This window comes from Pungitius pungitius, chromosome 10 (assembly GCF_949316345.1).
Source record: "Pungitius pungitius chromosome 10, fPunPun2.1, whole genome shotgun sequence".
Lineage (NCBI taxonomy): Eukaryota > Metazoa > Chordata > Actinopteri > Perciformes > Gasterosteidae > Pungitius > Pungitius pungitius.
In genome coordinates, this window is record NC_084909.1 from 5722889 (window position 1) to 5747206 (window position 24318).

At 42.3% G+C, this 24318-nt stretch overlaps 1 protein-coding gene across 2 annotated transcripts in view; it reads left to right on the forward strand.

The window, feature by feature from the left end:
* Positions 1–12218: 12218 nt before the first annotated feature.
* LOC119229026 (glypican-6-like) overlaps positions 12219–24318 on the forward strand; it is a 59568-nt gene continuing 47468 nt past the window's right edge. For both annotated transcript variants that reach the window (XM_037489109.2, XM_037489110.2), the window contains exon 1: positions 12219–12706. In XM_037489109.2, coding sequence (XP_037345006.2) covers positions 12556–12706 — 151 coding nt within the window. In that variant the 5' untranslated portion in view covers positions 12219–12555. The remainder of the gene's footprint in view (positions 12707–24318) is intronic.

Genomic DNA, 24318 nt, shown 5'->3' on the forward strand with positions numbered 1-24318 from the left:
AACTGCGCCACAGTTATCTGGCCCCGGAGTCTGAGACAATCTCAGGGGAGCAGCGCAGTGCTTTATTGTGTTTGTGACGGTGTATTTCCTAAGCAATCTCATATCAAATGCTGTCGTTCCGGGTACCTGTAGTTTGGCAGCTGGCTTTTCTTATTTTGGTCCAAATTGGAGTTTGGAAATGCTTTTTTTTTTTTAAATGGATTTAGAGATGCTGGGATGGAATTGAAACAGTTATTGTCTCTTGGGTTTGGGTGGTCAAAAGGCCACACGGGGCGGACAGTGTTGAAACCTCTGTGTGCATGCCATCTGTATTACAGTATATCGTGTGAGCTATCCAGAACAATCTGGGCGGTGAGTCCCCCTGATAAACAGTAACACTTTCTTGTCTTAACCCCACCGTTGTTGATTCATATTTTTTCTCTGTGTGCATTTCTGTTAAGATAATATTTGGGTGTGCAGTATGTATAGCATACTGCAAGGTGCAGTGGTGTAAAAACATGGCTTGTACTTTACTACTAACCAGAGCCAAAGCAGAAAAGCATCCCATTAAACATTTTTGTCTCTTGTGGTTGGCAAGCGATCTGTTCTACCAGGCTAGAAAACGGTCCTACTGGATACATGTGGTTCTGGAAGTCGACAAAGAAACGTTGTCAATTTGAGGACAGCACAGCTGGTGGTCCAACCCTCAACAGCAATTACTGTGAAATTCAGAGACACTAAACAGTAAAATATCTCTTTAGTAATGGTCAGCTTGTGCGGGGAAAGCTTTTTAATCATCATTAAATAACCCGACCCAGAGGAGGTTTTGTTGGGGAAATGTGGCGAATTACTGCACAACACCAAAACAGGAAGCAGGTTGTTTACTAAACAAAGACAGCAAAGGGTTTCAGTGATTTTCCTACTTGCAGATGGTGGATCGAGTGAAAGCTGCAACACCCAAAACCTTTTAATGTATTTCCTTTAAAAAGAGTGAAGAACCCTCATTAAAAGTAAATTAGTCCAACATATGATGGACTGCTGCTATAACGACTCGGGAGCTGCCAACCAGCCACTCTTTTACATGAACTTACTGTTGAATCGTCGTGAACGACCGACGCAATCACATTTCCTGTCCTATTGTCTGTTTACTGAATTTGCATAAAGCATTTTCACACTACAGCAACTAGGCTTATGCATCCTTAAAACTTCACCCATCGACACCTCGTGCTTTCTCATTTTATCCTATTGAAATGTTACACAAATGACAGAAAACTGTGCCGAGTGGGTGTTGGCAAAATATTTTGTTACAGAACTTATTCATTTACGTATTTATTCCCCAACAGATAATGAAGGGAGACGACAGCAGCTGAGTCTTTTCAGCCCGTTTGTGTGTTTTATAAAGGCCACATGAAACATCGGCTTGGCCTTATCTCACTTAAGGCATTTCACTGCCTGCGCGTTCAATCAAAGAGAAATAAAGCGTTACTTCTCATTTTCTCTCAGAGAACACAGACTGACAGTGTTCAGCTGAAGAAAACCACAACCTTTACTATTAAATCTTTTTAGTCACGCACTCATGGACAATAATCTATGACGACCTCATCCCGTTGAGTATTGCCTCACTTCTGTTTTATTTTTTTCTCTCCTGCGGCGATGAATAAAATGGGAGACATTTGGTGGCTCGTCGTGGTCGTAGCTGCTCCATTTGAGTCTCTGTCGTGAAGCCCGGTCAGCTAAAGGCAACACCACCCATTCAAGTCTAACCAGGTTTTATTTGGCAGTATATCTGGTACCAAAACAGCGTATTATCCCTGCAAACCACCCAAAGACTTGGTTGAGCCTCATTTAGCACGCGTGCTGTGATCTTGGACCATCTGTGTGCAATCTCATTGTCTTCCTGCACACTTTTCTCAGTTGAGAGGAGGAAGACGCAACCCTCCCAGCAGTGTCTCATTAATTAATAACTGGTCCCAAAGGGGAACAGAAGTGGTCTTGTAACACTCATGTACCGTTGCGGGCGCTGTGGTTGAGAAGCAGAGGACCTCAGTCTTTATTTAACTGCTCTCCATTCCAGGTATGAATTAGCTTCATATTTACGGTGGGACATTGCTCAGGTGGACGATTTGAATTTTTTTTTTCTCAGTCAAATGACATGTCTCATTGTTATGCATTAGATGGTCTCAAGCTGGCCTGTATTTAGAAACAACCATGTAATCCACCATAATTCAAAATGGAAATGCTTATTGGTGAAGGCACTTTTTGCACATTTGCAGTACTCCCAGTGAAAAGATGCATTTACAGTTTCACTGTGACTAATGATGAATCCTATAATTTGCCATCATAGAATAAATCTCTTATGAGCTACTATAGATTAGTGTGTCTCCTAATTATCCTGTCTGAATTAGCATAATATTTCAGCTCCATTCTCTGAAACTTAACAAAGTAAAGCTGCGAGAAATCTGTCACCATCTTCAGTCGGGAGAATTGACGGTTTGACCCCACTTGTCTGAACATCACACTTGACACTCTCACAGCTGCAGGCAATGTCAAATGAGACAGCCGGGTCTAACTCTGGATGACACACGTCACTGACTGCTGCTAAAGATGGGCCATTTGGCAGAAATAAACTAATATTTCCTTTCAGCGGCAGCTCTCTGTACCACTACGTTTCGTAATTGCCGCAAGGCAGAGTTGAATGTTGAGGGGAATGAGCTCCTTTGGTGAAATTACAGTGTCGCGTCCTTTGTCCTAGATGCAAGAATCAGCCTTCACGCTATTGTGACGCAAAGAGTGCCGGCGGAGTCTCGTTTGAAATGAACTGTTTCTTAACGGTTTGGAAGGAAATTTGGCAACGCTCCTAATTCTGAAAGGGGTCGGGGTCACTTGCCCACAGTGCATTGGGGCGAACTTCATCACGACTAGGGCTCAGTTCTTCATGGCCAGTCTCACGGGGACCGTTCTGCACTCTTTTCACAGCACACCAGAAAATGTACCGCTCTGTTTACACAGTTGACTCCACTTTACACAGTTGACTCCACTTGTATGTTGAATTTCAAGGCAGACCCTTGGAGTGCCTCATGCACTATGTTGTCTGTTATCCATTGTCGTACTGTCTTCTGTGATGCTCCAACCGCCAAGTCAAATTTCATGTAGGTCTGACATATTATGGCAATGAACGATTCCTGACTCCTGATGCAGGCGATTCATTGTGAAAGAAAAGAAGAACTATGGAAATGAGTGGGAGGCCATAAAAACAGGAGGCTTGTTGATGAATCAGTGGGTGGACTGTATAACAGGCATATCTTATGCTGCAGAAAGGCATCTCCAATGTTGCTTTCCTTCAGGGTGACTGTGATTTCCAAACACGTAGCCGCTGATCCGACGTGCTCGTCAAACACGTGAGCATCATTCTAGTCGACATTCACTTGTGCACAATAAGGGAATCTACAATACGTGTGTAACTATCTATTCACTTGCAAAAGAAGCCTCTGTCATACAGGTTTTGAACTAATGAGCTGTGACCTCCGCGGTAGCGCCTCCTCGGTAATAGTTCCCCTCATCTCAGTGCAACTGAGCCAGAGAGGAGCACAGAAAAAAAACGCGTTGGTTTGAAAATGAAGACGGATCTGAATTGCAGTTTTGGACGGACGAATGTAATGGTACATTGGGATGTATTAAAAAGACCAATGCCAATTTCTGCCTACCAAAAAAACAAAGCTTTTTCTTTTCTTATTCTCATAAATGTTTGTAGCTGAGATAGAAGCTACACACAGGCCCAGCTGAAAATCCAGGAACTGTCACATAACCATAATTTACAGATGACAATATAACAGTCGAGGAGCAAACATTCAGCCGCAAGTTAAAAGTTACTTCTGCTCCATTTGGGTGCTCACACCTGATGTGGCTTCAACCCTCACCTCCCGAAATGGCCAAGCATGATGTTGTTAGAAATTTCCATTAAGGTGAACAAGGCTTCTTTAATAGATCTCCGCTCTGACCCAACGATTCTCTCCTTTAATTAGCTGGTTTACAGGCCGGCTTATTTATTTCAATTACAGGCCGCTTCCAACAGCCAGGAATCTGTCGATAGCTGACGCAATTACTTGTCTAGAGGTGAAGTCGATTAATTTACCATTTATAGTTTAATTTCATTATATTCTTGCCCTTGAATCACAATCATTTCTGCTTGTGACTATACCAGCATTGATTTCAGATGCAGCAGGACCCAAATCCTTTCTCCTGCCAGTTATGCTAATATTCAAATCATTTACAACAGCAGCGTTGTCACAAAGTGGGTGACACCTCACTTTTGCCCCATGTTGGCGTGCTGGAGACTAGAGGGGAGGAGGCAGTGAGGCCTTGTGTCGGTGCAGGGGATGATGTCAGCGGTGACATCATCGGGTCAATCTGTCAGAATGGGTGTCACCTGTGCACATCGTGCAACCTGGGGCGGGTTGATTGACAGCACCGTAAGAGTGGAGGACATTGACTGTGGAGGGGGGGAAATGGCGTTGCGTCTCTGTAGCTGAGGGCACGTGATAGTCACAGTTATGTTGAGTGCATTAATTTCCATTAAAGTTAACAAATTCGTTTTCATTTTGTTCAGCTTGTTAATGATGTGTGTATTTGAGACCATCCTTTTTGTTACCATTAATAAACCCTTTTGATACCGGAACCAAGTCTTGCTTGTCTGCCTCCTACTAAGTCCAGGAGTCACTCGGTCGTGGATTCCTCACAAGCGTGTTTCATGGTTTCATATGAACCTGTTGGTACATTGTACCAAGTGTATTTCTGCCTATAAGTCTATGGAGCAAACTGTGTGAGCTGCAGTTATTGAGTTTGACACAAACAGGTACTGTAAACTGTTTGGTTTGAACACCATGACACCAACATCCCTCGGTGTTTTTTTTTTTTTACAGTATTGCCTGGAACTATGAAGTCAGGTTTGATTAACCAACAATTATTGGTGTGTGAATACAGTTGTATGCCAATAATGCACAACAGCAAACACACACATCATTCATTATACAGTGTTTGCTTGAAATGGTGAAAAGGAACATGATTAATACCATTTTAAATGTTATGTCAAATATCTCTAGGGAGGTAACTAGGTTTAGCAAAAGGTAAATGTCAGTTTAAAAAGTACCACTAAATGATGACAGTAGAACCTTTGATCTTAATTGAACCTTTTCTTAAATACAGAGTCAAACACATTTAGTTCCCACATTTTTTTCTTTTTCGCTAGCTCAATAAAGTTTGTGACTTTCAAATGAAACATCCTAAGAAAAACATTTTGGACAACGGATAACCTCGGAGGCTAATGTGCGTTTCAAACTTGTCAAGAATAACAAGGATTTCTTAAGCACCCCCCCCCCCCCCCCCCCCATCCGTCCAACTCTCATTCATTCAAAGGCTTTTCATTTCTGTTGCAAGCAGTTTGATGTTCAAAATTGAATGTGTTCTTGATGAGGGAAGCTGGGACTTGGTTCGCTGTCAGATCAGCACTATTATCTGCCTTTTAGGTTTGAAGCAAATTGGACTTGGGGTCCCAGAGGTGCCCGGACCCTTCCATAAGTGCAGGGTTGAATTCTCAGAGCGTGTCACATCCTTGATGGAAATTCACTTTAATCAGAGGATTCACACACACGCTGTGGACTTGTTCGTGGCTTTTTGATTTGTTTGCAGGGAGTGTCGGATCGAACGTGCTCCCCCCTGAAACCGAGAAATGCTCAAGTGCATCAATTAAATACCGTATGGAATCTTTTGACCGGTTATGAAGAAAACCAACAGGTAAAATCATTTGTCATCAATGAGATACACAAGACACCCCAAAAACACATTGCTGAACCAAAAGTAAGAAGTAACGTTAGAGAAACAGATTCCATCTCTCATGAAATAAAATAGGTGCAATTAATACAGCAAACCTCACTCTTACTACAAACAAGTGTGTAGTTTGCTATTCACCGAGCATTGTAACTGATTTTTTTTATTTTTTATTTTTTTGTATTTTGAGAAGTGTGCCGAAACAGTATTGTGCAGAGCCTTGGATGGAGGAACGTACACACAATGATCTTGCCGCTATATCTGTGAAATACGCAATCAACTTTTCAGCGGTGGCCTTTGTTGTTGTGGTAGAGAAAAGCAGAAAAGTGAATTTCTTCTACGATTCCTTGCAAAGGGAAGAGAGATACGATCGTCTGAGAATACGCCGAGGATGTCCCCTGTGAGATGGCTTTGAAAATGTAAATATATTATAGGAGCTGAATTTCAATACTAAAGCGCATGCTAGGATTTTATTAATAGAAAGGGATGTAGAAAGTCTTTGTTGACGTCATTCTGGTGCAATTCTCCTATTTGAATGGATTTTCAGAAAGAAACGACAGATGCAAGTAACCAGCCCAAGTTAGTTTCCAGCTAATCCCAAAAAAAAAAAAAAAAAATGCAAAAAGAGAAGTAAGCAAACAACACAGCGACGGGATTGAAACACATCACGCTATTGGTGCGCCTTTCTTTGGTGGGCATTTCGTTAACAGCTGAGCTTGAATTTCGGTGCCGCTTCACCGCTCCCATCCATCTTGTCTTATCTGTGTTTTTTCAAGCCATCAGGTGTTGTTTTGTCTGACCGATTCCCACAGGTAATTTGACTTTCAATGGGTTTTACAGAACGTCTTCCGAGCACACAGCAGAGTCCGTATCATCGTGGTTTCTGGCAGGTACTGCCCAGCTCTCGCAAAGGATTAAGCCAAAGGAGCCACGGAGAGTCAGGATTCGGTTTGTTTGTCCCAGCTGTGTTGTTTACAAACCCCCTGTTGCACTCTGGGAGCTTTGTAAAAGACTATCTGTGCTCTTTTCGCTGGCTCGCCTCTGTCTGCCATTGGAGAGTGATTGACCACTAGCCTTAGATTGAAATTGATTGCATAAGGGCTGTAACAGTGAAAGACTGTTGGTATTCCGGCAGTAGCAGGAGGAACCTCAGAGGATGGGAAACTGCTGTCACAGGAACGACCGGGCTCCATATTAACGCATTGTCCAGTAATCAGATTCCTAAGGTCGGAGCAGGCCTTTGATCCAAGAGATACAGTGTTTCTAATTGGGTTGCATTGATCCCCCCCCCCCCCCCCCAGCTCCTGTTCACGGCGGCATCAGTGGTGATGAATGTCAGTCTGAATGGGAAAATGAAGTAACCAGTTAATCGTTGACCCAAGTGGAGCGGGTGGTTGTCTGGGATGTGAGGCACCGGGTTTAAGGCATTTAGACAAGAATGAGACTTAAGCAGCAGAAAAGATATAATTACACAGCCCGCTTTGAAGTTCTGGATCAATGTTGTGTGAAGATTTTAAACCAGAGTCTATTATCGGTTCATTTTCACCCTAATGAGAAATAAATCCTCACAATGTGCTTTTTCAACTGTCAAAACACAAAAGAAAATGTCTTAAATTAAATTAAGGAGTTCTCTGTTGAGCAGATGTAGTAATGTGTGGAAACGTATTTTTCAGTTGCTTTTATTTGAAGGACCGTACACAAAGGTTCGCTCCAAAAAGAGATCCCATCTAATTGTCACTTCTGCTTCACCGATCTGCCGCTTTACATGAACCACACATTATGTGACATCAAAAATATCTCAAAAATAATATCCGGCGTTTAAGCAAAAACTGGCAAGGATTGTGGAAAATGTTTGATGTCGTTCTGACATCGTCTGTTTCTCTATTTATTGTAAAAGAAAGGCCGTAATGCCCAGGAGAAGCACTTATGTCTTCATTGACAATGGCATCGGAAAACATAGTTTGAGTTTCCTTTTCCTTTAATAGACAGCTATAATACAATTAAAGGTGAATGAGTGTGAACCGAGAGAAAATATGAGCTCCTATCATGTTCAATTCATGGTGCATTTACTGTTTACTGCTACAAGCAGCGTTCTTTTTTTTCCGTTATCGTCATTTTTAATTCATCGGACAGTCACGATAAGCACTTCCCGCAGTAAACAAATATAGAACATGTGTACCATCATTTCTGATTTTCAGACATACCATTGACATTGACTTAGGTTTCATCTGAGAGTATCTGCCACTGATTCATTATGCTGCTGCATTAGATGCCCCGGGAGGGAGGAGGGGGCAGAGCTTGAAGGACTGCACGGCATATTAAATCGGTCTTGGTGAACATCAGTAGAATGAATTAATCCCATGAAGAGTCTAATGCTGGGACGAGATAACATGAGGTTAGTTTAACACAAATCCCTTTAAACGTCTATATTATTATTGTTAAATATCCTTAAAGCAGGTTGATGTAATGTCTCTTCCTTCATCACTGGATGATTGTTTGGATGGATTCATGTAGCTTTGTGACTTGCAATGTTTTATAGCTGTTCCTCACAAGTCAGTATGTTGCATGTAAAACGAATTAATTGCGAGGATTAAACTGTCACAACATGTTTACCACTCAAATACATTTGAAAAGTTCCTAATGATGGCCCGCTGAGCGTTTGAACACGGAACAAATCACAGTCTTTGAACAATCATACCGTGAACAAGGCACGACTCGACGAGTTCAGCCAATTCACACCAGAATGCAGGTAAATCCCTGAAATGGTCAGGTCTAAAGACAGGACACTTATCTGTGTGTGCTAATCCACCTTTACTTTATTGCCTCATCTCGGCTGTTTGCTGGTGTTTGGGGAGTCTGTCAGGTGGAATTCACCTCATGGCGGTGGGCCACATTCTGAATAGACTGCTATTCAATATCGGGAGATGGCAAATTCATTATCAAATCAGCGGGTCCCGGGTGGGGGAGATTGGGTTTTACTTTGTATGAGGCGGGAAAGGATGATGATTTAAAGCTGGGACTTTTTGTGGGCGAGCACTTTCTTTCTTTTTTTTTTTTCTTTTTTTTTGCTGCAGACACACAGGATTTATCGTGGAAAATGGGTTTTGTTGTTTGCACACTGCATTCGGCCCAAGACATGGCCCAAAGACATGTTTGTTTCCAACACAATGACCCACTCGTGGGGTGAGGAGGAATGAGTAACGAACATATCCTCACAGTCTCCCCGCCTCGGGGCTTGCGGGGAATGGTTGGCGCCTCTCTGGCCGTATTTTACACAACACGGATGCACAGACAAATGGTTGTATCACTCGTGGCTTTTTTGTTGTTGTTGTAACTCTTGTATGTTGGTGTGGATTCAAAATGAGACATTTGATTTGTGTCATAAGAAGTCAAAGCAGTTGACTCAGTTGAAATCAACCACATCTACCAGATGTGCATTTTTTCACATAAGAAATCATATTAAACACTTAAGAAGTGTTGTGTATTGCTTATGTTCGATACCAAGATGAGAAATTTACTGTAAAGCAGTTTCAAATGTGCACAAACCCCCAGAAGTGGAGAATATACATGAACTGGCTGGAATCAATCAGTAGGTATGTATATAGCAGGTAAACGTAATGTTCCTTTAACAGTGGCAAGTGAGAAACAAAAGCCCAATCATCCATTTTTTTTAGTCGGACCTATGAATGAACCTATGAAAATGAATGCATGATCGTAGCAGATTTACCGGCCGTTTGAATCTAGATGGTGAAATGTGCAATAAGCAAAAGTCAAATTGCAACCGAATTGATTTACTTAATCACTTGAATTGATTTCAGCAGCAATTTGGGTCGTTGAAAGTGATTAGTTATGTTTAAATATGATCACAAACTGCAATTAAAGGGGTGTGTACAACGGGGAGGGGGGGAGGGGGTGTTAGACTATCAACAGGAGGCTGCTCTGTCTCATTAATGCATATCCTTAAAGGATACTTTGACACTTTACTTTCACCTCTACCCATTAAGTGCCAAATCAGTTGCCTTTCGGGCATCACTCAGCACTTCATTCTGCTGTAGCACTGGAACTGACACTTCTCTCATTTCGTGTTCTGTGATGAAACGTATTTACTTTGTGTGGAAAATTACACCGACAAACTCATGATTTATTACGGAGGGGAGTTTTGTCAGTCTCAGTGACGTTGTTTTGAGCCTCACGCTGCTACAGACACCCAGGGTAAAGTCGTCTCAGGTGGCAGAAATAGCAATTCATGAGGAGCGCTGAAAGCCATTCGATGGTGTTGAAAAAGAGGAGCGCACTCCCAGCGGAGGGTTTGCAAAGAGTCCAAGGTTTAATGTAACCCTTTTGCACCCAAGAGCTGCCTAATTACTCCGATTACTAATATAGCTTAAATTCCCCTCTCACTGGGGGCCTCTGCTGAAACGCAGCATTGCGTTTCACTGGTAGATTAAGAGTTCCTGTCCTCTGAGCATCTGTTCAGTGCAGCAGCAGTTGTTATGTCTCCCCACAGCTTCACACAACTCATGCAAATGCATCTCTTAACATCTCAGAGCTATTTGAAAGGGGCCGCAGTCACAAAAGGCGCGTCCTGGTACAGGATATTTCTCCGAGGAAGTATTAACATTTTTAAAAATGCCCGAAAAATGCAACTAGACATTAAACGAGACCTTGTTTGAGGAGGGAAAAAAAACCTAATTATTTATTTTGCTTGTGCGGTTACATTACCAGTAAACTTGGTTACAAAGAAAAGCCATGTAACCTATTGGATCATAAGAGTGTTTTTTCCTTGGTTGCTAAGTCTTCAGTGTGTGTGTGGCTGATAATATGTCCACATAGCAACAGATGTGACAGATCCTGCAGGGATAAGGGTTTTGACAACGTGAGACTTTCGTCCCCTGGATTGGCCAGTTGTAAAGGCTTTGTCAAGATAATACAACTCCATTTCTAATGCGTCCTGAGTGTTCTGCCTTTCAACTGAGTGACTTTTTTTCTTTTCTTTACACCTTCCTTTGGAGGAGTGGGTCGACCAGCTGGAACAACACCCAAAGATAAATTGAACAAACGGGCGGGAATTCTCGGGCTGGTCTGCTTGTGCGTGGGAGTCCAAAAAAAGAGCCGGAGTATAAAATAATCTTTTGGAAACACAATGTATTTGTAGATAGAATGTGCACAAATTTGCATTACATTTAGCAAAAGGCAGTATTAAAGGGAGACCATGTGCATCACACGTACAGATTGAAACCTTTGCTGGAGCCCTTTTAAGTCTATTTACGCCACTCGACTGCTACCTTAACTGAGATTTTGCCACGAAATTGAATTTACAATGTATTAAAAATGTTATTTTGGATGAAACCATTCCTTAAGTTTTAAAGTTGTTGACATGACCAACTTGAAAACAGCTTAAAAAGGGTAACTAAAAGAAAGCACATATTTTTGTAAAGTGCTAGATTAACCACTACCAGATAGACTATACTTCTCAGATTATATGAACTATTTTTTACATATTTGCAATGATGCACAATCACTCACACCCCAATCATTCAAAGAGAGAAACCTGGATCTTTTTCTAACTCTAACTCTGGTTTTCTGTGTGACCATCCGACCAAAGTACACAGTGTCAACAATGATTCCTTTTTGATCTCTGCAGAAGATAGAAATCTGCTCCTGTGGCCAATGAATAAATTCAACACATATGTCAACGTGAACACACATAATGTGTCTTTAAACCCATTTAAAATAACAACAAAAAGAAAACACCTGATAAAAGCAGTGGTATCTTTGGTGTCACTACTTTGAGACAGTCACTTAAGCACCTTTCAAAATGTGGCTTACCATACCAATAGGAACACTGCCATGCACAGCTATGGCCACCATGTTAATCCACTGATGATACCCTCGGATCAAGCTGTTCCAAAATCAATGAAGCCATCACATCTTTTTACATCCGGGTGCATGGATACAGTTTGATACTGGAGATTCAGATGAATGAATGGAATGAAAGAGAAACACTGTCTGTTTTCAGTTTTAATCCGTATAATCAGATCAAATAATCCAAATACATGTTTCTGTTTATTATTTAGAAACAGAAAAGATAGAAGAGGAACAAACCACATTCTTTTAATGTAATATAACAACACCCAAACAAACTCGCACATCCCTTCTCGGCGCAATGCTTTTCTTATTTATTATTTCCTACTAACATCTGTGAGCTCAGAAAAACAACAGAATAAGACTGTATTCCACTCCATATTTTGTGTCCCGCATCGCCTCTCCGACGCATCTGGTGTGAACACAGCGCGCTCCCCGGCGCACGGCGACGCGTTTCCCCTCCTTCAACGCAACCACCAAAGGAGCAGGAGGAGGAGGGGAAGGGGGAGGGAGGGGGCAGGGTGGGTGTGGGGGGTGTGTGTGTTGGGGCTTCGTCTGCTCAACGAAGTTGAGACAACACGCCTGGAAACACATCGCCTGGATGCTGGATCCATGTGTGCACCTCCACGCTCGCGATCCTCTGTTCCTCGCGGCGCGGGAGGACTTCTTTTTCTCTCCATCTGGTGCCAAAGAAGACCGATTTTTTTTGTTCTTCTTAACTTTGGGCAATGTGTCTGTAGACGCCGATAGTTGCGTTGCAACCATTTAACGCCCCGATCACTAAGTACCTGCAGATCTACTGCGGGGGAGTTTTTTTTTTGTCTTCTTCACCGGCGCGGATACGGCAGATGACCTTAAACGCTTCGGATCTCCACTGAAGTAAACAACATGCACGGACTAGAGATCATCATGTGCACTTTTTCTGTGCTGTCCTTTGCGGCACGCGCAGATTTTAAGCCTCGCAATTGCAGCGATGTGAGGGATGCTTGTATCGGGAAAGGCTTCAGCTTCGCGCACATTCCCATCCAGGAGATCCCAGGTGAGGCTTAGCAGAGAGCGACCCGGTCGCCATCTGCACTGTGGAGCTTTATGAATTATATAAACAATGGATTATCACCGGCCTTTTGTGTAATAAATGCGATTGCGCTGCTGTGCGATTCAACTGTCGTGTGAAGCCCTCAACGGGTACGTTCAAACCCCCCCCCCTGATATCCCACAGCAGCTCTTGTATGATGCAGTCATTGCAGTATCAGCTCTTTGCTGCAAGGGTGGCCTGTCAGAACCACCTGTCACTCACCAAGTTATCCTAACTGACCAAAGTTGTGGTCGCTACAAACTTTTTATAGGCTACTCAATTACCCAAAAGAATCCCAGTTCACCGGACTGGATGGCACAGAGGCCGGCCGCCTCCTCGTGAACCCAGTGCACCCGGCCTTGAATCATCGAAGTGACACCCCCTCCAGAACCCAGCTCTCTGTGTTAATGTTAGAGCTGGGTCACTGTGCTCGTGTGTTCATGCTGCGATATCAGCCAGCATCGATGCCCGACCCGTAGAGTCCCCCCCCCCCCCCCCCCCCCAGGCTGATGTGGTGGGGAAGAACCTGTAACCAAGCAGGCATTAATGAACGACCCACTGTGCAGACTAGCTCCTATCATGCGAAAATTAAGTGGCGAGGTGAGGTGGACCTGCTGGCTCCCCCGCGGTGCTTCAGTGGCAGTCCATAAAAAAAAAAACGAGTCAATTAGGCATAATGTCAGCCTCCGCTACCCTTAGGTGTGGACATTTGAGCATCTTACATCATGAATGTCATTCCTTTAAAGGACAGTCTGTACATTTAAAAGATAAAGGTTTTATAATGCTCAGTGCTTGTCGGCACTTGGAAATCATGCAGTCAAATGAAATAAATTGGAATTCTAAACATGTATTTTTGTATCTGGATATGAATTGATTGTATTTCATGAACTACTCACATCTAGTATTCAGTGATTGCAAACCACTAAAAGTAGAATACTCAGCATGCTGTTATTTCTGCATCTGTAGAAAAGTAATTAGGAATGAAAGGGTTTTTTTTTTCTTTTTTCTGAGTCGTCTCTCCGGTCGTCATTGTTCCGCTCCAGGGCCATTGTCTCTATAAAGCAGGGAATCTGGCACACTCAAAAGGCTGCACATTTGATAAGAGGCACACCTGTTCAGTGTTGGGTTGAATACCCAACTGATTAAATCCTTTGGATCCATGTCTCTGACATCACAACTAATCTGCCAAAACGAGGGAAAAAATGCAATCCCTCTCATCTCCGAGGGTTGTCACCCCGAGTAAACGTCTTTCCGTGTGGTCTTTGAATGAGTCATAACCTTACGTGTCTGCCGGAGAGACGGCGCGTTATCAACTCCTCAGCAAATTCACTCGGTGATTGGCGCGGCCTTCAGGTTCGCGTCTTATTGCCTCTCACTCATGCGAACAAAGCCAAGCCAAAGAATGTGAGAGTTAATTATCAAGCAGAACTTTTGATGAAAAAGTAAGCAGGAATATAACTGTGCTGTTCAAACTCTGGTGATTCATATATTGTTGAGATGGTTTTTGGTGGTTTTGATGGTTAAATCAGAATTTCCTTGATTCGCTGTTGTTAATTATCATTTATATGTGTTTTAGCCCACCCAGTACTTATTTAAAAACTTACTCTTATACAGTTGAAGTAGGATTACTGTAAAACTAGAAGTAAACTTCATTGTGGTGAACATGTTTTTGTTTTACTGCCTGAATACAGCACATGGTGCACCCGGTTAAAAGCATCCGCGTGGCACGGGTTATTTAGATTAGTCAGGCCTTTTGGTATTTGGTGTAGAGCGATTGTTTCCCATGTAGCACATTGCTGCTGTCATCATTACAGCTGCCATCGCATTCTATTAATCCACTGGTAATTAGGCAAATCAAACATTACATGGACGTGTATAGGACATTGGCCCAATGAGCGGTTTTCTGTTCATAAGATGTCTAAAATTGGTTCAAATAATTAATTAAATGTAACTTGACATATTAATATTTAATATTCTTATAAAATAGTGCTGTTTCATAACTTTTTGCGTTAAAAGACCATTTCATGCCTACATCGTGATCCATTCAGCTGACTTTCTATACTGTTAGGTTCTGAAGGCCGAAGGGGAGACCAGCTTCCCTTTCTTCTCGTCCAGGCAGGATACAGTGAAGCAAAAGTCAACTAGCTCGGGTTTTAAAAATCAAAAAGTATTTAATAACTAAACAAAGAGTAAGGCCTACAATTACAAAGTGAAAAACAATGTGAATAGTGATATATTTCGCGAAATAGAGATTTCCCCGGCCAAGTCAAAAGTGACTCCTCAGGATGGCTGCAGGAAAAATCTGCCTGTTCTTCTCCCGGTTCGATGATTTGAAGCTCCCGGGGGGGTGGTCTTCTGGGTGTATTCGAATGTCATTGGCTCCTTCAATGTATCTCCTCCTGGTCCAGCCTTTTCACATCAAGGTGTGAACTGCCATGTGTGACTCTGGATCAGGGTCTCTGTCTCTCTCTCCCTCACCTTCCAATGCATTCTCTTGTAAACATCTGGCTTTATGCCTCAAAGAGTGAAAATAACATCATATACATAGTTTGTCTTCATCTTATAACTAGTACACTTCAATTACAACACAACATATAAGATCACAGTACTTAATGGTTTATCACAGTTTATCTGGTGCAACACATTGCATCCAATCGCTCAACTAATACCTGACAGGAGAAAAAACTCCTACAAAAACCCTCTCTGGGGAAAGTAGGAGAAATCCATAAAGGACGGCAATTAGCTTCCGTCCCCAGGTTTTAACATTACCTCATGACAGGATGTTAATGTATACAGTATTTATATGATTTATATGACTTTGAATTGTTATTGACTATAATACATTCACTTCATTTAACATACAAATGTAATATCTACTATCTAACATCACACAAACTACAATTCTATACTAAACATTGATACATGTAACATACTTCTCACCGCTAGGGGTGCACATCTTCTTAAATTCCTAACAATACACAGGTCCTCTTCTTCTTTGTGTTGGATAACAAGTACTTATTGTATGTTCACACTTGCCCCGAGGATGGTCCAGTACCCCCCACCTTCTTTATAGCTAAAGTCTAACCTTTAGTGCACACTTATGTTCTTTGTGACTCTGTACAACGGTGCCTCTTCTTGCAAGATGTTGACGGTTTGACGTTATTCTTCGTTTCAGTTCGTAAAGACTCAATAAGCGGGTCCATTTTTTTTTTCTCCACGTTTCTCCTCTACTTTGTGGGTTATGGGTCTTAACCCAGAACACAGCAGCTCATACTGCAGGAGCCGGGTTTCAAACCGCCGGTCCGGTAATTGTAGGGCGACTCACTCTCCCTCCGAGCCACAGCTGCACCAAATATAGGGAAGTGTCATTTTAGTAGTGCACATAGTCCATGTCAAACAGTCGCTCTTTGCTGTTTAATCTGTTCAGCTCTGTTGATATCTGAGATTACAACGTTAAATTGCAGTGACAGAGGGACGTCTTTGTGCTTCTGCTGCTCTTGACACAATATGCCATCAGAGAGCATTTTAGACCAGATTAGATCAGATTAGACCAAAGTCACTACATTTCGGGTGACTGTGGGTGAGTGGGCAGCGCGATCGTCTTCCAGTCAGAGGGTTGGCGACAGGGGCAGAAATAGTATTTTGGGCAGTTACACCTTTATTATAATATATTTTCTTGAATACATTTGAATAGTAAAAATAAACAAAAAATGATTAACTAAAAAACTATTTGATCAAACTTGCCTGGGTGGGCCAGTGAGTAATGTGGGCGGGGCAGGGCCGCCCTGGCCCATTACTGGCTACGCCCCTGGGTGGCGGTTCAATCCCAGGCCCGGCTAACCTGCATGTCAATGTGTCCTTGGGCAAGACACTTTGCTCCTCTAGCTGTGACTACAGTGTGTGAATGTTAGTTACTGGTTGGGCAGGTGCCACTGTGTGTGGTAGGTCCTGTCATTAGTGTATGAATGGGTGAATGATGGCATAGAGTGTTAAAGCGCTTTGTGTGGTCAGAAGACTAGAAAAGCGCCGTACAAGTCCATTTACCGTTTCGCTCATAGGTAGGTATTTTAAAGGTATATATATATATATATCACTATTTAAAAATGACATTAACTACTAAAATGCCGTTAAGCTTTCGTTAAATTCTTAGGCACATTATGTTAATGCTCCGCTATTTGTTTGATTGCGCTGCCTTTTTATTCAAAGGATTTCTTCTCTTTATGATCATATTGCATGAAATCTGGCCAAACCAAACCCTTACACCATTACAGCAGTTGTGAAAAAAAATTAATAAATGAATGAATAAATAAATAATTAAAAATATATATTATTGCAGCAATGTTGTGCAAACTACTTAGCCTCCTCTAAATGAAACACTCACCCCGCATATTTTTGCTGTTATGTTTAGTAGGAAACAGAAGCGACTCGGTCAGGGAGGAATGGCAGCAGTGGAGTTGGTGTTATTGACAGAAATGTTGTTGTGATCCAGAGCCTAAAGGCTCACTGGTTACAGTAATTCCAGAGGACTATGGCAATACTTCTCCCCGCTGACGAGACCACACTGGAGGCTGTCAACAGTACGCGGGGAAGGCTTTTTAATCCTCGGCAGCGGTGAACTTGTGGATCGCTCCAATGGTCTCACAGTGTTTGTGGACCTAAAACTTCCCGCAGCATCTCCCTCTTCGCAGCAGATTTTAAATTCCTGTCTATTGAAATCCAGGAGTGGGAGCGTTCAAATACATTTTTGGGTTGCGTTCGTCGACATTCTCATGACGTCGTCACAGCAGTCAGTCAATGAAATAAAGGACTGTGATAAACCCATCAAGTCATTTCACCGTCGGTGTTGTGGCTTTTTGACTTTCTCTCTCGCCATTAGCGACTTTTGGCGCTGCGGTTGCTATCTACCTGCATTGGAACAGACACGGGGCCGTCTTCTTTTCAGAGATTTTTTTTATTTTCTCCATCCAGTTTCTCAAGCTCGCCAACCCTAGCTTTAATTCAACCAGTTTACCAATTTGTTAAATATCAGCCTCTTAAATCCGCTGTGTCTCTGCTGAAGTTTAAGAAGAGACCTACAATCAGTTTCCCACTACGTATTCCTCAATGTCTGAGATTAGGATGGGAATATCTGGAACGCGAGTCAGAGAGCTAACTTCTGGATTCGATGGCGCGTCTGAGCATGTCACATTCCACGCCGTCATCCGATGGCCTGCTCTGTTTACTGCAGATGGCGATGGGACAGAAATAACGGTGTGATACTTCGCTGCCTGCACAACAAGGCCAACGATCACCGCTGAGGCGTGTAATGTGCACGGCTTCTCTGTTGTCGCTTAATGGAGAAATAAAAAGGGCTAAATGGGAGCGCTTTCACAGAGAATGGCCAGGTGACATCCGTTGCCGCGGCAGCGTACGCCAGTATCGCTGTGATGTATCACGAGATTATTATGACCTTCCCCGGGTCTCACGCATGTGGAGATTGATCTGGGGGGGGGTGGTCCAGAGAGGAAGCAGAACTTTTGAAGGGTTTGTGGTGGGTCCATGCATTCTAACCACGCACATATTTTTGATGAAATTGAAGACTTTTGAATTTTTGGGGGGAATTGGCAGTTATTGTTGGAGTTTAGATATGGCTGCAGCAGTATTTGAGGCTACATTCTTCTAGACAGCATAATGGGAATGCCTCCCCCTGAGAAGCAGTGGGGGGGCACTATCAGGGAGGAGGAACCCGAACAATCATCATTTTTACCCGCGGAAGAGGGAATTTCTCAAAACGCTGCTTCCATCTCCGTGTCATCAATCATGCTCATGAATGCCGAAAATGGCCTCATGATGGGCTTTCTCTGCAGGTGATTCCTCTGAGAACTGCAGGAGACATTGTGTCTCACAAGTTCTTGAGGTTTTGTTGCGTTGGTAGCGGGACGCCACATCACTCGAGGCAAATCAACTCTATTTTCAGGGTTACTTTGCAAAGTCATTGTTATAATTTGGGTATGATGCATAGTGCTTAGGTGGTATTAGGTGTTCAACACTATCCAATGGTTTTGCGCTAAAGGCCCTGAATCCTTATTTCCTCCGTCGGCGTCTTAGTGTGAGCTGCATGGTCCAACCTGGACACAAAACCTTCTGCCAATGTTCGAACCGTTTTCTTCTCTCACTTAAAATGTGAGATTTGTGGGTTTGCCCTCACGATTCCTATGGTTTGCTTATGTTGCCTGCACCACGTCAAATAAACAAGACCAGACAAGTAAACCACACCGGTCCTGATTAAGCAGATGAGCAAATAGGTTTAGGTTTAATGTGTTACATATTTAAATGACTAAAAAGTATTAACACGTTTCTTTTGTAATAGTGTTTTGATTGAGAGGCCACGTGTATATATAGATTTGATAAGGCTGTACTAGGCCCCCGTTTTACTGACATTTCTGTGTGAACAGCTGTGTCTAATGGACCGTGGATAACGCGTGATTTCCTCTATTCTTTGTATGTCTAGTATCTGTTCTTTGTTGTGTGTGAGCTTCTTCAATCCATCATTGTGGGGTATTCTTTGTCACTGTCGATTGAATAAGTGAACCACGGGGATAATCAGCTTCATACAGCATAATTAGCTTATTTCTGTGTGACCAGCGGTACGTTATTTCATTCTATTCACCAATGCCCTGTTCCTGCTCTTAAAAAGGAGGATGACTGTGAATGTCTGGATTCAGGATTTTTTTTTAACCCATTTTTAACACAAAAAGTAGTTCCTGGATGATATTTCTAAGCCCTACTCCTGTCTACTACCCAAGTTTATTCTGTATGTGGCCTTCAGAATGATTTATATTCAACTTACTGTTGCTTATGACCCTGCTGGGTGAAACGTTAATGCAGCCTCCACTTCTGAAAACCAAAAGGGATTTCAGATGGTAATTATTAACCAGTGTTTTATTTGAATGTTTTATTATTTGTTTAAATTTGGCAACAAAGCTTGGTTTGCTTCATCTTCTAAATACATTACTGATGGGAACAAAAGCACAGAAAAGAGACGCAGGGTCATTGAATCGTGACAAAATACTGTAAGCCTGGTGTGCTTTTTCACACGGTTTGTAAGCAGCTGTTATCATATACTTTAGATTACTTTCACTAACCACAGCCATAAAGAACTAGAGATTGTCAAACTCGTTTGGAGATAAATCAACTCTGAAAACGGTGAAAATGAAAATGAGATTCTTCCGAGACTCCATGGCAATAACTGTTTCACGAACTGAGACTCATTTCAAACGTGAAAGAATGAGTTCTCCTGTTGTCAACCACAGATTGAATAGACGTTATTTTGAACTATTAACAACCGCCCAATTAAATTCTAACCTGGAGCCAAGGAGAAAGAGCTTCATTTGACAAGCTGCCATGAACTCATTTACACTTGTCACTGATCCTCTTGTTTCTTTCCTCTCCTTGAAAACGTTTGACCAGATCATCTCTGCACACAATACGCCTAATCCAACACAAAAGAGTATTCAAGGTTACCTTTCTCTTGTAACGATTGATATGGTGTCGTTATACATACCTTTATATATATATATATATATATATTAGAATGACCACCAGAGTTATGTTTTTTCTGTATTTGTGAGTTGACTGATGTCACCATTGAGACACATTTGGCTCACATCTCTTACCCGATACCTGACAACCCCGTCTGATTACGTTCATCTATTTATTTTTAGTGTTTACACATTTTCCGCTGGTTCACAAAATTCCAGCGTCCCTGCAAGCCGTCGCTGACTTTCAGAAAAACAATCCTCAAGATCAATGTGCGTCTCTGCATTGACACACGTATCAAATTCAGGCTTTTGGTTGTAACGTATAGCCGGTGCTTCTCCCCGACACCTCATCTGCCTGTCAAAACCTCGCCATCATGACACAAAGCTCCCTCGAATGCCCCGTCGCTGCGTTTGAGATCTATCTTTAGACCTGCCACTCCTGTCTTGTTGACGACGTCTGGCTAGACACGATGTGCAACTGGAGAGGGTGCTTATCTTTACAGCGCTCCTGAGGACGCTTCCGTGCGGTGATTTTCAGGGAGGGGGGGAGGGGCCTGCGTGTTGTGCCTCCCCCCCCGTTCCTTTCAAAAGTCTGCTGACTAGCGAGGTAACGGGGGCCACCGATGGCCGGACCCTGTAAACCAGGTTGATCGGCGTAGAGGTCTCTGCAGGACTTCAGACAGCCACCAGCTGCTCCCTGTGGTGCAGTCCTCCGGCCGCGCTCCACTTAGCAAGTTGACGCAGAAGAGAGTGGCTCGTCCTTCTCGCGTCTCATTCTCGGGGGGGGGGGGGGGGGCCTCTGGGCACGCTGCCCATAGGGCATCGAATAGCCACACCAGCCTTCTCATGCCTCCACCAGGCCTTTTATTACATGCTGCTCAATAAATATCAAAGCCAGACATAGTGTTACATATGCTGATTATGTGGTGCTTGCCATTCCTGAATGTGCTGCACATGGCGGTGGGGAAATCCAGAAATTAATCCTCGCTGTAATAATATTGATGAGTATGAATATTTTATAGTTATTACCAACCTGTTATACTTTTTGTTGTGTAATTCTCGATATATTCAAGGAGAAATCTCGTCTTCGTGTCCAATTTGTGCAATGCAATACTGAAGCTAATCATTTATTCATCAATTAATATCCTGATCATCATAATTTTCCAAAGCCCAAGGCGATATATTCAAATGGTTACTTCATTGGACCTACAGTTTAAAACTGATTAAATGAATGAATCACTTTACATGTGACACACAATTAATCAGTTATCGCAAAAGTCATCCATTCATCTTGATTCATCTAATGGCGTTTATGATCATCTTCTCTTCATTAGGAAACCCCTGAATGTTCATCTTTTAAGGGGGGCTGGTAATAATTTCAGCTTCAATGTTCAAATGCCACATTATTTGAGAAATGATTAAGTTACATCGCTAAATTTATAGTAGAGAAAAACACATTTCTCCACAACAACTTTGTCAAATCCTCTTAAAATATTTCTGCCGCAGTGACAGAGGCCAGCTAAGCATTTACATAACCCTCCCCGTAGAGATTCCTTCATCGTGCATTTAAAAATATTTCAATGTGAACACCAGACAGTTAAGTCAACACTATCTTATCATCACACGGCCTTGCAAATCGCATGTTGCAGCCGAGTTTCTTGAAATATTCTCAAAAAGAAGATACTGACATATTTGCCACGAGTATCAAAATGTTCCAGAATATTTTTCCTGTTATTTTTTCCCTCCACGCTGACTCTCCTGAGGATGAGGAATACCACCTTGCCATTGTACTCTGGTGCTTTTATTCTAGACTGTTTTATAACAGTGAGAATTCATTTCCTCTTGAACCTGTCCTCATTCAGCCAAGGACATACACTTGTCTGTATTGGCATTCCCCAGTTATTTAAAACACGAGCATGCCTTTCATTATGACTTCTGACATGACCCAAAATGTGATGGGAATAATGCCGTTCCATTTGGATTCATGTCAGTCTAATTTGAATGAGAAACTTGGCTATTCTGTACACAAATCCTCTAGAGACATTATTAAAAGTTTAAAGGACAGTCTGTGTGGAATAGACAGCGTTATGGATCCATGTGGATGTTCGTATACATTCAATTCTATCCTCATGTAGCAAAGTCTGATTATCTGAGGAACTGCTGTGTGCTATAGAGTGATGGGTGAAACAGAAACTACGTACATCATGTGCATTGCCTTTATGAAACATGCCATATTAGCATGATTCAGATGATGAGAGTTATACAACCTCTAGCTAACAACTTCATTTATTTTTAACACAAACTAAAGGTTAAAGGGACTTAACAATCTTTCAAGATGTGACTCATGCAGCAATGAAATAACTTTACTTACTGAGTACTTTGACTAATATGACCATGAATGTGTTGTAATGTATTCACTCATAGTCTTAACCTCTACATGCATATGTGCAGTTACAGGCAGACGGCCTTCTCTTTAAAATTGGGTGTAAAAGTGCATGCTGGTTAATGTTTGTGTCAGTGTTATGGATTATGTGGGTATCCAACAAATCCCAGTCTCACAGAGGCTTGCATAAGTCTCTGGAAAGTAGACTTTGGAACACGATATTTATTAGGAAAAATATTTCCTAAGCCCATCTCAAGTACTTTATGATAAAAGAAAAGCCCTGTGTTTCAGGAGTTGAAATGAGTGCAGCTTTTACTGTTTGAAGGCCAATTCTGTTACTCATCTGGCACTGCAGGCAATTGAATTAGTCTCTAACAGCCTATTGGTTGGATTTACCTGAGAAAACAACAAGTGAGCCATTTCAAACCAAAAGCCAAATTCCATCAAATTGACTCCATTCAACTTTTTTTTACGTAACATTTATGTACATTTCTTTTCAAACAAGTCAAGGTATTTGCTGAAATGAGGTGGCTGAATCCCAAATAATCAACAGGCTTAATGATGGAAGGAAAAATGTATTACAGTTTATACTGCACACGCCCAGGTGAGGGTAACAAAATAAATACTTTTGGATAACTATTATCACGTCTGGTCACGTGGAGCAAAAAGCAGCAACATTACTAAGTTTGTTGATCTCTATACATCTGTGTGTGACTTTAAGTTCGCGTCTATAAAAAGTGTGTTGGGGGGAACTAAGGGACAGAGCAGATGGCACAGGACATATGCTGCGGGTTCCTTTGGCCAGGTACACCGATGAAGACTTCACAAAGTTGGCCTACCTTTGCTGGAGCCTTAATTACCCAGGCTGACTCACACCTGACAAAAAATATGTACTGTGGAAAATGTCTTCATGTAGACTTAAAACGAGAGAATATTCCAGACAATGTAAGTTTTTCTAAAGCCATGTGCATATTAATGCAGCATTTAGTTAATAATGAAAAGCTGACCAATTGTTTGAATGTGTGGCAGACGTTTTACAGGCCCACTGGCACTAATTCAGCAGAAAGGAATACATTTTCCTGAAGTTAAAGCTGCAGTTGTAAAATCACATGAACTTTTCCTTAACCCACACCGGCAGGTTTAGGAACTTGCAATGAACCAGAATGCATTAGCTGGCTCTCTCCATTACTGCTATCCGATAAGGCTAATGGGCCGAATAGCTTCTGCATAGCCTTCAGAGAGGTAGATGCTGTTATTAATCCCCACTGCTATGGAGGACTGCATTGACCCGTCGGGAAGTGCAAAATTTGTCACCGACTTCTGGTAAGGTTATTGGCAGGTGCCACTGACGGAGATGTTTCATAGAGATATCGTCTTCCATCACAACACGGGGGCTGGTTTGCTATCTATTCATGCATTTTAGGGTGAGAAAAGCTCCGGTGGGGCGTGGGGGACTTGGCTGGATATGATTACTTGTTCTGGCCGGCCTCCCGTTTTATTTCTACTGATTGCCCGGCCCCTCCCTCCTCACGAGAGACTCATTGCCAGCCTTTATGAGCTGGTTGTTCACAAAGTGCCAATATCTTTCCCTCCTGAAGGACTGATAGCTTTCAGGCACCCACCCTCGTTTTGTTTTAGATTTATTTTGTATTTTTCTTTATGTTTCAGGTAAT